Genomic DNA, 17,090 nt, shown 5'->3' with positions numbered 1-17,090 from the left:
TCTTTAATGTGCCTGGACAAAGATATCACCACACTAATATAGCTGTTTTCATTCCAATATAGAATAATATATTGTGAGTTGTGTAGTATGGTTACGGGCAAAAAAAAAGTGTTTCATCATGTGACATGCACAATACATATGACATTAACATTCAGGATAATGTATGGTGTACATTGTATTTATCTTGTTCATTATCGGATATTTGTGTCAGTTTGAGCAAACATAGGCCTGCACTAAACTGTTAAATGGTAATATAAATCTTAAGTGGTCTTGGAGCCAGGTGGGCATGCAAAAGATGACAAAGTGGACTTTTATGAATGCTTTGTGTATTCGCTGTAATTTTACCTAGATAATAAAAACCACAGTGCATACACATCTTACTGTTGCTTCTCGGTGTGTCTCCCGAAGACAAATAGTGCCATTTGAACAAGACACAATGAGTTCAGCGGTCACACATCACATTCACCAAGACAACCAGTAGACTGGGGATATTTACAGTAGATGCAGTGAACGCCAACTTATCTGGGTGCTACTGCCTAATACGGGTTACTTTCTATGGCAAATCATCAAACGCCAGTTTTTTATTATTATTATCCATGCAGCCATACATCAATTTTTTCGATCCGCTTTATTCTCACAAGGGTTGCGGGGGGTGCTGGAGCCTATCCCAGCTGTCTTCGGGCAGTAGGCGGGGGATACCCTCAACCGGTTGCCAGCCAATCATAGGGCACACACAGACGAATAACCATCCGCGCTCACACTCACACCTCGGGACAATTTAAAGTGTTCAATCAGCCTGCCACGCATGGTTTTGGAATGTGGGAGGAAACCGGAATACCTGGAGAAAACCCATGCAGGCACGGGGAGAACATGCAAACTCCACGCAGGAAGGCCGGAGCCAGCACCTCTGCACTGTGAGGTTGACGCGCTAACCGCTCGACTTATTATCTTATTATTTTTTTCTATTGTCATTTTGATGTAACTTTTGGGTATTGATATACTGTGGAATTCCAACTCATGCACCGTCGCGAAACCGGTTTCGAGCTGCCGGTCAGCAAGTTGGCTCACCAGCTTGCCCCCAAAGCTGCAGCAACCTCATATCCCAATCAGAGTGGATGATCCAAGTGTCATCTCTGACTTTATGCGTGATCGAGAGCACATGGAAGCTGCTTTGTCCATCTCAGTTAGGCAACAGCTGGCACTCACAACAAGTACCGTTTGCTTGGAGTCTAGACTTTGGCTCCACATTTCGCTGCTTTAATCGGTGACAATGCATGTGATGAATCACACTCTTTTAAACAAACACCCAAAAAATCCCACATGGCCACAACATGACTACTCACTTTTATCTCGACTAAAACAGGCTGCATGTGGCCCACCAACATCAGCGAACTAAGTTGCCTTACAGACATATCAAGACACAAATTCACTACTTTGACAACTTTCAAGGATTGCAAATGATATATAATATGTATATAATGGCTGCGACAGAAGCCACCCCGAAATCCATCAGGAAATACAATTGAACAATGAAGCATTTTAGAGTATCCTTAAATTGTTTTATTACTTGAAGAGTACATGTACGTCAACATGTAACACTGTATCATAATCATGTTTATTTTCTCCATGTGTATTCATTATCCTCCATGTAAACAAGTTATCGGGATTGTGCTCAGCCATTTACAGAGTGTGCTGAGAAAACCAATGAGAGCACAGGGAGAACACGCAACATCTGCTCGAATCCACCTGTAAGTTACTCAGTGAGTAATTTAGTCAAGAGAATGTCAATACAGGATGAGCTGGAGTGAATTCAAATTGCTAAAGCACAAGGAGATGGAGAGGATTGCAAATTCACATTGTGAATGTTAACTTGTGATGCTGAACTCCCATTCACCCTCCTGGTGTTTGTCTTGGACGATTCCTGTTAGAAAGTGAGTCACATACAGATTGTTACGTTCCGGAAAACCGATTTAAATATACTGTATTTACGTCTCTTCAATGACTCTTACTGGCAATTATCTGTCTTAAGAGTAAGAAGATAACTTGTAAACAGTAAAAAAAAATTATATACCGGTATATATATATATATATATATAAGTGGGCATTAAAAATCTGTTTTATCCTCATGTTTATAGTACAGTGGCTTGGCATCGGGCAAAGAGCTGCTGCTGTTGTTGCCATGGTAGCAGATTACTTCCTGCTTTAATATGTTAATTAGAATACAGGTGGATGAGCCAGGACTCCACCCACGTTGTAGTGCCAGTACTAATATTTCCCTTCATAGGTGTATGCAGAGCTAATGTAACGAATTTAGCTTTTGAACATGCCCAACCTTATTTACTGCTGTCGTGTGTTTTGACCACACTGTAAATGTTGACATTTGTTCAACAGCATTATTATAATAACAATTATTATTACCGTACTGTATCGTTTCAAAATTGTGTAATTTTTTTTAATAAAACAACATTATTCATCTAACAAGCATATCTTTTATTAAATGGGAGAAAATGCATTTAACATTCATTACAAATCAAGTCAAATGAAGATATCATGTCATTCTTGCAAACACGTTTCAAAATGAATATCCAGAAAGTTGTTCTTGGTATGAACAAGTTTTATAATAAGTAAGATTCTGTCATCAAATGATTGACAGGAAAGACGGAAATCTGCGCTTCTCTTAGCGGAGTTGGTGTTATAGCACGAGCGCGGTCATTGATACATTCAGAGTGGCAGAAGAGAATGTATGTTTTGGTATGTTATGTAATGAGACATACATCGGTTGATGCACTTAGAAGAATCTCGTGTTCAACAAACTCTTCAATCTTGATGGCCTAAGATTTTTGTCTCATTTAGCTCATTTGAAGCATTTCAAAACGAGCACACAAAAAAAAACAAGTAAACTCAGATAAGATAAATACCGGTAATCTTGCTCTGTTCCCATAAAAGCTGCATCAAAAGAAAAAAAGAAATCACAAAATGTTTTTTTTTTATTGTATCTTGTTATGAATAATAAGTGACATTTTCTATTTGTGCGTTCAACTAGGCAACCGCGTGGTGGTATGTGTCAGTCACCTACATTTAAGCCCTTTCATCCCGAAGAACAAGCCCTGCAGACACTAGTTCTTCTTTGAGTTCTAGAAGAAAAAAAAAGACAATAGAGATGGATAGAAGTCAACACTCATTCATAATATTCATCCACAAAGCAGCAGGCAGACATTTTAATAACATGCTGCTAATAAGATGATGTGTTTTCCGTGCACGCACACACACACAAAAAAAAAAAAAAAGAATGAGCCGTGAGCTCCCTCCTTTGCTTGATGAGTAAAGGCGGGTGTGTGTGGGGGGCGGTGCTTTGCGAATCACATGCAGATTAACTGCCGGCACACCGGAGTGACAGCCGCTCAGAGTTATATTAAGGATGGCATCCGCTCCAAATCAGAACCCAACAGCCAAGTTTGAGACCCAAAAGTAGAATGAGAAAGCTCGACTTCTTCAGTCGGCGCCACCATCTGGTTCAATTTAATGCCTTGCTCATCACAGGTGCATTCTCACACTACCGCAGACATGTGCCAATCCAATTCCCATTTGCTACAAATGTGCTCGGGGAGGACTCGGCATATATTATTTGAATGGTGAGTCGGACATTGAAGTCTGCTGCATGAGAGCATCAGCAGGGCAATTTCTGGAAATGTACTTTACTTCCTGGCAGCGTGGCAGTGAGTGGGAAACGGTGATAAGAGAGCCAAAATCAGCTCACTCAAGGACAATTAAAGCCGTGTGCTAAAATCTATTATCAAGTCTTAAATGACATCCAAGACATTGTGCAATTAATGGGGGGGGGGGGGGGGGGACGTATCTCTACATGGATGGTTTGGCTTGAAGATGGTTATTTAGAGTACAGTGGAAAATCAAAATTGCAATCCCCATCAGGTCATACCATATTGAAACACCGATCAAATCTTTCAGGGAATCATGCGAGATCTCAGCAAAACTCATGAGACCTCACCAGAATGATTAACAAAGGGTACGTTTAAACTTTATTTGATCATTTTGGCCTTTTTTTTTTAAATTGAATGGATGGTTAACTTATTTGAACACTTCAATTATTTACAATACTACCTGTACAGTTAATAATGAGTCATTAATGATGGTGACAATTTGACCCTGGAATAGGTTATTTTTAATCTACATTGTTTCCTGTAAGAGATGACGCGTGTCCGGAAATTGATTGCGTTGGAACTTTTGAGGGTCCACTGTAATTCAGATATGATGCAGACAGCAATGGTGCACAACACTGCACAGTTAGAGAGAGAGAGAGAGAGAAAAAAGTGCACACAGAACCTGAGAAGAGGATTCTGGGAAGACGCTTGTTGAGGGGCCATCTGCTGGCCTTGCAAAGACTTTGATGTCTTTCTGCAGCAAAAATACAACACGAAGGCATACAGAGTACTACAAATGGACTTTGAATCTACAAATGGATTTTGTGAATACAAAGTCAGAAAGTGTTTTCTGAGGGCTTTTCCGAGTAGTAACTGGGGGAAAAAAAAGAAACTCGAGAAAACTATGACTAGGGTGCACAAAAAGACATCTTTCTGACTAATGGTCATGGAGCAGTAAACTGCTGTAGGGGTAGTAGACCAGAGCATCCAACAAAGTAACAATCACGTTTTCCCTCTAGCCTTCATTTGTCTTCATTTTGACAAACGTGGTGATGACTTGAGTAGATCAAGTGAATAAAAGCAAAATGCTAAATCAGATGTTATTTCCACAGTGGAGTTTTTGAACCTAATTATCACTTTTAAAGTGCAGCTTTTGTGCTAACATTTGCCTTTTGGGGGGAATGGGGATGGGGTTGGGGGGGGGTTTCAGAAGTGCAAGCGCGCAATTTGAGGTTAGTTACAAGCTTGAATAAAAACACAAGGATCCTTTTACACTGATTAATCATGACTGTGTTTTTTGAAGCTGTGCCCCGCTAGATCGCTGGATCTTTTGAGTTGAGATGGAAATGAAATACCGTATTTTCCGGACTATAGGTAGCAGTTTTTTTTCATAGTTTGGTTGGGGGTGCGATTTATACTCTGGAGCGATTTATGGGTGAAATTATTAACACATTATTATATCATTTCACATGTTATTTTCACATTTAACCACAAGAGGCCGCTCTAGACCTGTGTTGATAAAACCTTGATGAGTCTGATGTAAGCGACGTAGAAGAGGAAGCGCTGCCATCTTCCCCCTCTGGAGTTGGTGGAGTTGTTTTAAAGTGACACAGAGGATGAAGATTCCATTGGATTTAGTGATTTGGAGTGACATTGATGGTTTAGTGAACTTGTTAGCACGTTCTTTATGCTAGAGTTATATGAATAACTCTTAATATGTTACTTGGAACATACCAGGAACGTTCTCAGTTCGTTGTTTATGCGTCATGTAAGGTTAGCATGTCGTACACTTGTTCAGCGTGTTGTTTTCTATTTTATTTTAATTTTAAATTGCCTTTCAAGATGGCATGTATGTTCTTGGTGTTGGATTTTATCAAATAAATTTCCCCCCAAAATGCGACTTATACTCCAGTGCGACTTATGTATGTTTTTTTTTTGTTCTTTATTATGTGTTTTATGGCTGGTGCGACTTATACTCAGGAGTGACTTATAGTCCGGAAAATACGGTAAGCTTGCTTCCACAATTCAATTTCGACCATTCTTTATCCATCTATCTAGAGATACCTATCTAGAATGCATGAGGAATAACGTGTTGTAATATTAATTGTTGAAAACAAGCTTACAAACCTGTTTTCCAGATGTTTTGTCAAAAGCCAAATTGAAAACCTACATGCAGATCAAGGAAAGGTTTACACCTGAACAATATGTTTGATCTCAGTTATCAAGAAATTAAAAGTCTGGTGTTCTCTCTCTGGCCATTGAAACGGGTCAATTGAGTAGTATTCCCGCAGATAACAAATTATGTAAAATGCTTGTCAGGAATGATGTGGAAGTGAATTTTATTTTCTTTTATATTGTGCACTTTATGGGGACCCAAGAGAGTGTGTGTTTACTGACATTGAACAACTTTATCTAAAGCACGGAGAACTGTTTTTGACATATGATTCTGTTCCTGCTGTTGTTGTTTTTCTTTCTCGCATGACACAGTAATAAAAAAAATGTCAAATGTCTAATGATTTATTTTTAAAGCCACTTTGTTCCTGTCAAACCTTCCAGTCCTTTTTTCTGCTGTGTGATGCAGTAAATCCCTCTTGGCATATATGCACGCTTTTTTTAATGGGCGACACAAATTCTGCCCACTAACAGATCATTATGCAAATGTGACATAACTGCAAAAAAACCCCAAACAAATCTTTTGATCTATACTGCGGCATAAGCTGCACGCTAATTTGCTGTCAGGAGAAAAAAAATGGCACTAAAACAGTGCAGCAGACAGTAAGACGGTGCAGTAGTACTGTGTGGCCTACATATAAACACACCGCATAACTTTGCAGAATGTGTCTCAACACATTCTCACAGCCCTCGACAATGTGACTGACAATTTCATTTAATTCACAATTTATACCCAAAATGAACCTTTCTGAGGGCAAAGTATTTTATCCTCTGGCATACACAGCCTTAAAAGTAAAAAAACAAATTAGTGGGCAGAAATCAGAGGGTCTCATTAGAAAAGAAAGGAAAAGCATCTGATGGCAAAACCATTCATCATTTCGAAATACTTTTTCCTCACATTTCAATTTTGGGTATGGATCTTAAGATTGGGCTTTTATGAAATAGCTAGTATCTACCTGCTTTTTTGAAACTTACAGAATCAGCAGCGGCTGCAAGTGCTTGATCCAGATCTTCAATGATATCCGCCTCATCCTCCAGTCCCACAGAGAGCCTGATCAGAGTGTCACTAATGCCCAAGATGCTCCTTTCCTTCTCAGGCACCGACGCATGAGTCATAATTGCCCTGCGTTTGAAAAAGATGGTGGCAATTTGGGGTGAGTCACTTGCTTCAACGCATGGTGTGTGTGTGTGTCCAACAAAAGAGGGTTCATCCGACTTTCCGTAGGGTCAAAAACTATCCAGGACCAAATAAGCACTGTACACACAGTATGTAAAACGATTATTTGGTAATTACTAGGAATAAAAGGCAGGTACAGCAAAGGGAAGAAAAATAGCAAAATAAACAACGTCAATTTAAGTCACTTCAGTTTATGTGCTTAAAATTCAAGCATTAAGTAGAAAGAAATCTCTTAGCGCACAAAACCATATTTAGTTTGATCTCTGCTTCCCTCTTGTGGCATTTCGCCTGAAATTACAGCTCAGCCGTTTCAAACACTTCATGCTTCCTTCCACCCTTCTTTACAGCTACTTGTAAGGGCACATACAGACAAACAATCATTCACACCCACGTACAGTAATTTAGCAAGCACGGGAAGAACATGCAAACATGCCGGAGCCGAGCCCTGACCAAATACTGTTTTCACAATAGTCAATAATATGTAATTCTACTTACGGATGTTCTGCTAAACTTTCATAACCACCAAGACTCTCGGCCACGACAAACATCTGAAGAAAAAAGAAAAGAAGTCAGTGGGTGGCATCATAGTAGTATATGGCCATTGCAAAATGCATCACCGCTGATCTGACCCTAAATAAAAGATGAAGAATAAATATCAGTGGTTTGAAGTCAACATAACTCTACAAATATTGTTCATCATAAAGGGCTGCAAGAGAAACAGGCACACGTAACTAATAAGCTCTTTCCATGTTTGTATAGCTACCGTTTGACAGTCCTGAATGGCTAAAGGAAAATGTTGTGGCTAATTACTTTGAGACTGGTGAGGAAGGTGTTGGCATGTTGGAGTTTTCCTTTAATGTAGAAGGTGATCATTCCAGGACATCCTGTGCATTGCTTTTTCACCACATCATACTGCGGGTGAGAGGGCAGACCTGTCACAACAGAGGGGGGAGAAACCGTCAAAGTAGACAACGGTGTCATTACCGCATGTGTAGGTGCTCTGTCATTTGCTATGAGGATCTTGGCATCCCAAGCTATTAAGGTCCTCATTTGACGGTGTCGACAGCATATTAGTTTCACAAGCCTCCTAAATTCCATGCAACATTTTACAACTGCTTCATAATACTTACTATGAGTCAATTAAGTGAAGATAGGAAGGGTCAATAAGTTTTTCATAAGAATTCATTAAATTCCACATTCAAGTAATGCTCGTCGGTTCATTTAATGTGTTTCATAAATGCAGAGGCTCATTACAGAAAATATATTTACATTATAGGCAGAGTGGTGCTGGGTTTGTGGACCAAAATGTGTTAAGGTGGGCATTAAAACAGTGAGTGTTATGGATACAAGCTTGCATTCTCTCCTTGTGATTCAGTGTTTTTTTTGTTTTGTTTAGTTTTTATCCAGTACTCCGACTTACTTCCACAACTGACATGCATGTTAGATTAACTCAGATAGGGTCCAAATGCCACAAAAGAAGACAAGTTGGATAGAATATTGAATGTTGGATGGATGGATGTTATTAATGCACTTAAGCGTGCACTTAAAGTACACTTCCAGAACTTTATCTACAGCAAAGACTCCCAATCACTCATTTATGCACACATTTGTACCCGAATGGGCGGCTACTTCTATAAAAGGTGCTGGCTGGCCCATTGGGAGCAAATTAGGGTTCAGTGTCTTGCAATAGGACACTCCTACAGTGGAAAGTAGTGCCAGGATTCAATCCTGACACCCTTTGGTCACTGTACAACCAATTGAACGAAAAAGCCTCCCTTATGTCATCATGCACTATTCGGAGTCAGCTGCATGATTACCACACTCGACCTGGGTAGATGACGCGCTCCACTCGAGAATCAGCCTCGAGAAACTTGGCTGCGGCCAAGGCGTTCTGAAAGTGGCGCTCCATGCGCAGATGCAAAGTCTTCAGCCCGCGGTTGACAAGGTAGCAGTCAAAAGGGGATGGCACACACCCCAGAGCTAAAATGAAGAGACACACATGAAGGGAGACACTTTTACAAACCGATTTATAAAAAAAAGCCTTCATCATTCAAACATGTTTATACTGATACTTTGACCCATTGGTATGAGAGGCCCAACAGATGTTTCCTCCAGTACACCGAATATAACAGTAAAGCATGAACTGACTTTGATTTTACAAGCACCATCTTGACATATCGTAACTTTTGGACCTTGACCTTTGTAGACGAGGACCGCTTTTCAAAGGTTTTTCCACAAATGTTTAACAAAGTCACGGTATGCAAGTTGGTGTTTGCTAGGTTCATCATAATTTGTATACTTAAAAACAGAAATTAATTATGAATATGAACCAATCAGAAGCATATATTCCTTTTAAATTATGATTCAAGAGAATGACAAAAAAAAATTACCGGTCAACAGGCCTGGACAAAAATAACAGTACCTTCAACTTAATATGTTATTGCACAACCTTTTGAGGAAATCAAACACTTTTTGTAAGATGATTGAGATTTCCCCAGCACACAACAGGAACCTCCGCTATGTGTCACAGTTGGGACATTGTTCTTTTCTTGCTATGCTTCAATTTTGCATCCGTGAATGTAGAGCTGATGTGCCTTGCAAGAAAGTTCCATTTTAGGCTCATTTGTCCATAGGACATTCTCCCAAAAGCTTTGCAGCTTGTCAACAAGCAGTTTGGCAAATTCCATTCTCACTTTTTTATGATTTATTTTCAACAAGGGTGTCCTCCTTGGCCGTCTCCCAAGTCCCTTTTAGCTCATATGACAACAGATGCTGCATTCTGACACAGATAACTTGACCTTGCAGTTCACCTTTGATTTCTTTGGAAGTTGCTCAAGGATCTTTGGCGACCATTCGTATTATCCCTTTCTTCAATTGGTCATCGATTTTCCTCCTTGATCTTAAATTTTTGAATAGCATGTGTAACTGTAGTCATGACAAGCTGCTTGGAGATGGTCATGTAGCCTTTATCTGTTACTTAAAAGGCACAACTTCGTTGGACAAATTGTTTTTGATCTTTTCGCAGGGGTGCTATCATTTTTTTCCAGGCTCGTTGGATGAATTTTTAAAAATAATTCTATTGAACCACAATTCAAAAGCCATGTCCAATTTTCAATGGTTAATTTTCATGACATTTTTATACATTATCGCGTTTACCAGATTCAAGTTATTTCTGTCACCACTGTGGGTTTTTCGTTCATTAACAGAGGTGTGCCAATAATTTTGTTCATATGTGTACACAAAATGTGTCCTCTGTATTTAACCCCTCATAGTGGAGCACAGACTGGCGTTTCGGTGTCTCACTCAAAAGCACACCAGTTGGACAGGGTTTTTGAGCACTTGGCCACAGTGGCAACATGATCTTTTCACTCACCATTTTGTAGAAACTTTAGTCGGTCGTACAGATCCTCCCGGTTGACTGACATAAGGCCCATAACCACGTCACTGTGACCTGCCGATTACACGGACAGAATGTGCCTCAACCCAAAGGACATCCATGCGTGTCAGCAAATATTTGAAGTTATATATGCAGGGTGAATGACATTTATGCTATAAGTACGGTGGTCACTGTAAAAGATGCTCCTTCCCAACCGTGGATAATGAGCCTCATGTTGCTTCACCATGCCAGACACATGATTACCTGAAGCCAGGTAACAGTCTGTCTATTTTTGGAGATACATTCTTTTCTTTGGACAAATACGATATATAAAACGTAAACACTTTAATCCATGTTGCTTCAAACCCTAACCTTATCCTTCTCCAAAAAGTTAAAAAAAAAACCAAAACAAACAAAAGCCTACTGCTGAAAATGAAATAAGCATAACTGATGTTTATGTAGCGAGGCCCAGAATGACAAATAGCCCTTTTATGAATAAAATAGAAGTAGCTCAACCTGACCTACCATTCATATATTTAGTGGCCGAGTACATGCAAATATCTGCTCCCAAAGCCAAAGGACGCTGAGAGAGGACACAAAGTAAATATGAACAAATCATCGAGACATTTTTGCACACTGACTTTAAACTTGAATTTGGTCAAGTGCACTTTTCAATGTCACACCTGGAAGTAGGCAGACATGAAGGTGTTATCGACAACAACCACGATGTCTTTGTTGTGATCGTGCACCAAGTCGGAACAAGCACGAATGTCGACAACTTTCATAGTGGGGTTGGTTGGCGTCTCAATCCACACCATCTGCACAAGCAGCAAGAAAAACATAACAACCCAGGTGAGTCAGGCAGATGGTGAAAAACACGGTGCCTTCTGATAGTGCAGCTAAAGAGTAATTGATGACGGAGACAACGAACAAACAGTTATGTGACACACTTATACACCCGCGCAAGAAAAAAAGGCCCTATCAAATAGCTGTGTAAACATGATGTGAAATGTTTGCTGGAAGGTGACCAAAACAAACAGTATTCTGCACTTACTTTAGTGTTGGGCTTGAGAGCCGCCTTCAGTAGCTTTGGTTTGGTACAATCGACTAAGGTGATCTGCAGCCCAAATTCAGTAGCCACTTTTTGGAAGTAGCGGTTTGTCCCTTGTAAAGTTGCAAAGAATAGAATGTCATCACTTCGTGAAATGTAATCTACTCATGAGTGTGTATTGAGTGAGTACTCACCTCCATAAACATCATCCATGCAGATGATTCCATCCCCTGCCTTCAGCATGTGAGTGATGGTCAGGGTGGCAGCAAGCCCTGAAGACACGGCAAGGCCTAGAGCAAAAAAAAAAAAGAAAAAGCAAACAAAAAAAGAACGTCAATCAAGCATGAATATCGAAACAAATACAGTGGCACCTCGCATTGAAATGTCATTTCTGTGCTACATTTTTGTGTTTAATCAGACCTTTGGAATATATTTCTCTAAAGGCAGACAAAAACACTAACTTTGAACTACCATAGCGCATGACGTCACGTTTGTTAATTTACAAACCCTATTCCAATGAAGTTGGGAGATTGTGTTGAACATTAAAAAAAAAAAAGAATCCATCTATCCATCCAATATCCAAACCGCATATCCTCGTGAGGGTCACCGGCAGGCTGGAGCCTATTCAAGATGTCTTTGGGCAGTTGTAGGGGTACACCCTGAACTGGTTGCCAGCCAATCGCAGTGGTAAACATGACTCAGTCCCAGCTTCTTTGTTGTGTTGTGTTGCAGCCATAAAATTATAAGTTCATGATTATTTCCTAAAAACGATATAGTTTAGCAGTTTGAACATGATTTCATTCAATGGGTTTTATGGATAGTTTTCCTAAAACTGGTCTGTTAAAATGTTTTTTCCCCCATTTATTTCTTATAAATCAAAACAAGATTAGTAAAATTAAAAACTTTGAACATGGTTTATTGAATAATGCTTTTGTCATTTCATTTTTCAAATTCACAGATTTTAGATAATATTTCACATGTTAGGTTAATCAAAGACTAAATTGACAGCTAAATGTGAGCATGAATGGTTGTTTCTCTGTATAGAGTACTATGTGTCCTGTCCCGCCTCTCGCCAAACACTCAGCTCAAGCTCATCCCGCGACCAGAGTGATGACAATCGCTATATAAAATGGACAGATGGATAGCTCAAGCTATGAAAATGAATACTGGAATGGACTATGGCCATCCTTGGATGTTCCACTTCAGTCTACATGTGTACACATTGTTGCACTGACAGTGCTTTGCCCCATCCAACGCTGCCACGGCCTTCTCAAGACAGTCTCTTGTAGGGTTTCCACTGCGGCTGTATTCATAGCCCTGTATTTAAAAAAAAAAAAGACCATGCATTACAAAAACTCTAAACAATGCATGCAACTGAACGACAAAGTCAAATAAAGTAGATTCTCCTGCGCCAGTGTGTTGAAGCGACCTCAGAGCAATGCATCCCTTCAATTTCACTTTTAATACCACTGAACCCACATTACTTCCTGCATTAGTTTTCCAAAATACAGTTGCAAAGCCTTTTCTTCTTCAATGGCGAAAGAAGTGCCTTGGAGAAACAAAGTTGGGCCCCTATTCTAAATAAAAAACAGACACAACATTCTTTGTGGGACAAAACCATCTCATTGTTTGCCAGTCCAAAACAACATGTGTTAGAGTGATAGAGTGAGGGACTTTTTAAAAAAAATGTATTATGCAATGCATTCTTGTTGCTTCTAACCAAGTGTAATGATTCCACAGGAAGTTGTGAAATTCTGCGAAAAAAAATAGAATAATTTCTCATCATAGAAGTACAAAGGGTCCTTGACTTAGGACGCTTTTGACACATCATAGAACTCAAGAAAACATGCTCATATCATTTTTCATCTGTTTTATATTTATGGCTTTGAAGTGTTTTTCCAAAAGATCATTTGCTGTAATTACGACTTTACTAGGGTGTTAGCATAGGTTCATGACAGACGTCAGCAGTGGTTCCGAATTTACACATTTTCCAAGAACATCATCATGAGCCTAACGCCAATAAAACATGCAAGAACTAACAAGTCTACCCTTAATGTCATGGGGATTAATTGGTTTGGGGAATTTTCTATTTCAATAATCACGAGTGTCAATAGAAATTATCTTAGCCAAATTTATTGAAATTATTTATTCATCACGACTTATTATAATGATATCTGAGCTTTTAATTGGACCAAAGCTAAGGCGAGTATTTGCTTTATTTTCCCTATTAATCTGCATTTCATGGCTAAATGACAGGACACAATAATTTACTGGAATTATTTTTGTGGGCCCTCAAGGTTCCAAGGTCTCCAGCTTGAAAACCACTGGACTGCAGCACATTCTGACGTCTGTGCAAATTGGTCTTATCTCAAAGTGATATTGTGTACATATTACAACTGTGAATTCAAGTCATACGGGTTACTGTTTGCCTTGGAGGTAACATGTTAACGTTCCTGTGAACAGCACCATGTGTGCAGAAGCAAAGCAGATAGAGCAGTTGAATTTCATGACTACATAAATACACTTAAATACACCCAACAGTCAACAGACGTCAGCCTTCGTCCCACAGGCCGTATAATGGGCTTTCCGACTTTGTCTATAGAACATGTGGCCGATGTAAAACAGGGGCACGCTTGTGGGGTCATGCATACCAGAATCATCAAAACAATGTCAAAGGTCAGTAAACTAGCAGAAGTGGATTTGGAAAATGTGTAACTTCACGTATGCACTGGTGTATTTTCATCACCTCATAAAAGAGACATGGACATATTGGAATTATTCTGTGATGCCTCCACTGAAGAAAAAATCTCATCTTTCTTATTTCTTTATTCCTTACTTTCAGCCTATTTTTACAGTAAACTTCAAGCAAGCCGAAAGCAGCGCGCACGTCACCTTCTTCATAACTGTCTGAAATATGATACATAGTTTTATGTTACATAGATGGAATCACGGCCCCTTACGGACGTGAGAAGGACCCAAGAAGCAACATTAATCTGATGCAATCCCCTACCCCCAAATCAACGCTTGCCTGATTAGAAAAGAGGGGTTTCGAATTTGGACTTTCACTTTCGTTATGAGTTCAATGTATTCACACAGTATAAATATAGCTGTACAGTACTTACGTAGTGCTTTCCGGGTTGGCTCTGTTTAAACGTGGTTGAGAGCGATATCAGTGGAACTACGGCCCTGGAGTTCCATTGCTCTGGTTCTTGGCCGACGTGGATGGCATCGGTGGCGAACGACTTGAAAGCCGTGCCGTACCCGGGAAACACGTCGCTCCATGCACCCTCGATGTGGTTCTCCATAGCTATGCGGTCAACTTGATACGACCAGAAAGCCCTGAACTGGAAATGACAGCGCAATCGCAGCGCTGAAGCGGGGGAAGATCCCTTTGATGAACAGCGGCTCTGCCTCGCCTCGATTGGTGGACTACAGGGGCGTCTTAACACGTGACCAAAACGTAGCTGTAGCGTAACATTTCCTGTCGTTTGAAAATATAAAATTTTAATGGAATGATGCTAAATTGCAGCCGGGCATCCTGTAACATCAGTATGAAATGCTTTTGCATTTATTTTGAAAAAATACAATAAGGTATCCAAATTCTTTAAACAACTTCAATAAATCATAAAAAAAACAAGTTGAAACAAGAAGCGATGTAACGCGTCGAACGTTACTGTTTGTACGAACAACTCGATCTAAAATGGGGCTGCTCTTCCAAGAGATAGAAAATGTGGCTGCGTTTTCATCGGTGTGGGGAGCTTGGCACGTTTTACCAAGTTCAGCTTTGAATGAAGATACAGTATTATTATTTCCCATTGTATCACACTTGTAAAATATCATTTTTTTTCCAGTGTAATAAAACAATTGTGTTGTTTTCTGTGTTTTGGTTACAGCGGCCGACAGGGCCATACGTGCTGCAAACCACGGAAAGCTGCAAACACAGGAATGCCGCAAACAAAACAAATACGAAGCTAAACAACTACAAAAAAAGACAAACACACAGATGCAAACCAGAAAACACACCAAATAACTGCAAAAGAAAAACGTTTCAAGACAGAAATGCTACAATGCTGCAAAACGGTCAACGACTGCAAACATAGGGATGATGCAAACAAAAAAACAAACACATAAATGCGAAAAAAAGACATGAAAGAAATGCTGCAATCACCTCAACAAAGTGGAAGTAAACCTTAAAAAAACTACAAAATAAAGAAAAAACGCTTCGGCAATTCGAAACACACCGACTCAAAAAAGACAGGTAGAAGCAAATTATGCACGTTTATGCCACTAGAATGAAATTTTCCAGGCCACTAGGGGACACCGCGGGACCAGTCCTGTGAGACCAGATATTCTGGAAAGACCAGAGAGGAATTGCCTGAATAGTAGGTGCTATAATTGGCTATCTGTTGGAGAAAATAAAAGGTACTTTACTTCATGTCTTTTTAAACATGGACATTTACTTTTATTATATTATATTAGAGCAGCATAGTTACATGGTTCAAACCGTGTTTGTTTGTAAAAGCTTGTAGAACTTCTAATTAGCATGCAACACCTACAGTAAGTAGAATTACACAACAAAGGATGATGGTGAGCTTCACGTGTGACCAGAAAATGGGGAGGATCTGGTCTCACAGGACTGGTCCTGCGTCGGTCCTGAGTTGGTGTGTTTTGTGTTTCCACAGGGTTTTTCCCCCCATTTTTTTTGCCACCACTTTGTTGTGATTGCAGTATATTTCTGTCTTACGTTTATGTTTTTTTAACCTCTATTTATGTTTTTTGTTTGCATCATTATTGTTTATGCAGCCTTTGGCCGTTTGCAGCATTACTTGCAGCGTTTTTGTTTGACAGTATGTGTGCTCCAACGTTGGCCGTAGGTGGTGACTGTGGCACCTATACCAGCATATCGTTAGACTGGCTTTACAGGTTACACAAACGTGTATTTTCATGTTCCCCAATCACATGTTCCTGTCCCTTTCTTCTCAAAGTTCTGAAGTATGGATGAATGGTTATCCCTGTAAATGGCTGACGTCAAGTTCAGGGTGTACCCCGCCTATCACTCAAGATGGAAGAGGCTACAGCTCACCAACAGCTCACATGAGGATAAAGGGTTAAAAGACAATCATTTAACAATTTCCTTGTCATTATTTACATGAATTAAATAAAATCATGGTGGTGTTCAACTGATTCGCCCGTTGGCCTCAGAGCGCAGGGTTCGATTCCGGCTCGGGCTTATGTGTGGAGTTTGCATGTTCTCCCCGTGCCTGCGTGGGTTTTCTCCAGGTACTCCGGTTTCCTCCCACATTCCAAAAACATGCATGCCAGGTTGATTAGGCACTCCATATTGTCCCTAGGTGTGATTGTGAGCGAATGATTGTTTCTTTGCAATTGACTGGCAACCAGTTCAGGGTGTACTCGGTCTACTGCCCCCAGAGGGCTGAGAGAGGCTCCAGCACACCCGCGATCCTGGTGAGCATAAACAAATTCGAAAATAGATGGATCAAATAAAATAGAATTAATTAAAAGGTTTTAATGGTTTATTCACTCGTGTTTTATTTCATTTTAAATCATGTATGCAGTTTGTTTTTGTGACCAGTAATAATAATAATAATACATTTGATTTATAAGCGCCTTTCAAGACACCCAAGGACACTTTAC

At 39.9% G+C, this 17,090-nt stretch overlaps 1 protein-coding gene across 9 annotated transcripts; it reads right to left on the bottom strand.

The window, feature by feature from the left end:
- Window positions 1-1,537: 1,537 nt before the first annotated feature.
- On the bottom strand, window positions 1,538-14,838 carry cth (cystathionase (cystathionine gamma-lyase)). Of its 9 annotated transcripts, XR_015101369.1 has the most exons (15): window positions 14,558-14,835; window positions 12,671-12,752; window positions 11,630-11,725; window positions 11,439-11,548; window positions 11,068-11,202; window positions 10,910-10,967; window positions 10,382-10,459; window positions 8,836-8,988; window positions 7,819-7,940; window positions 7,504-7,556; window positions 6,807-6,954; window positions 4,342-4,413; window positions 3,077-3,134; window positions 2,919-2,946; window positions 1,538-1,921 (listed from the first exon to the last, which is right to left on the bottom strand). XR_015101369.1 is itself a non-coding variant. In XM_086115549.1 (14 exons), exons 1-13 carry the CDS (start codon window positions 14,738-14,740, stop codon window positions 3,117-3,119), a joined length of 1,308 nt encoding a protein of 435 aa, XP_085971675.1. In that variant the 5' UTR covers window positions 14,741-14,835; the 3' UTR covers window positions 1,538-1,921; window positions 3,077-3,116. The 9 variants fall into 9 exon arrangements, 6 of the variants coding, with proteins under 6 accessions (XP_085971675.1, XP_085971679.1, XP_085971676.1 ...); XR_015101368.1 differs by having other exon boundaries at window positions 2,919-3,134; XR_015101370.1 differs by lacking the exon at window positions 4,342-4,413 and having other exon boundaries at window positions 14,558-14,834.
- Between the last annotated feature and the right edge of the window lie 2,252 nt (window positions 14,839-17,090).

This window comes from Hippocampus guttulatus, chromosome 7, assembly GCF_054856545.1.
Source record: "Hippocampus guttulatus isolate MCC_2025c chromosome 7, RoL_Hgut_1.0, whole genome shotgun sequence".
NCBI classification, from domain to species: Eukaryota; Metazoa; Chordata; class Actinopteri; order Syngnathiformes; family Syngnathidae; genus Hippocampus; species Hippocampus guttulatus.
Note: the sequence above shows the minus strand (reverse complement) of the source record. Positions and strands in the feature narration are given on the sequence as shown.

Coding starts and splice junctions, on each gene's coding strand:
- cth (XM_086115555.1), bottom strand. CDS start 14,740: ATGGAGAACCACATCGAGGGTGCATGGAGCGACGTGTTTCCCGGGTAC. Junction 11,203..11,438: donor CTCTCAAGCCCAACACTAAA/GTAAGTGCAGAA, acceptor CTGCTTGTGCAG/ATGGTGTGGATTGAGACGCC. Junction 7,941..8,835: donor GGAGCGCGTCATCTACCCAG/GTCGAGTGTGGT, acceptor CTGTTGTGACAG/GTCTGCCCTCTCACCCGCAG.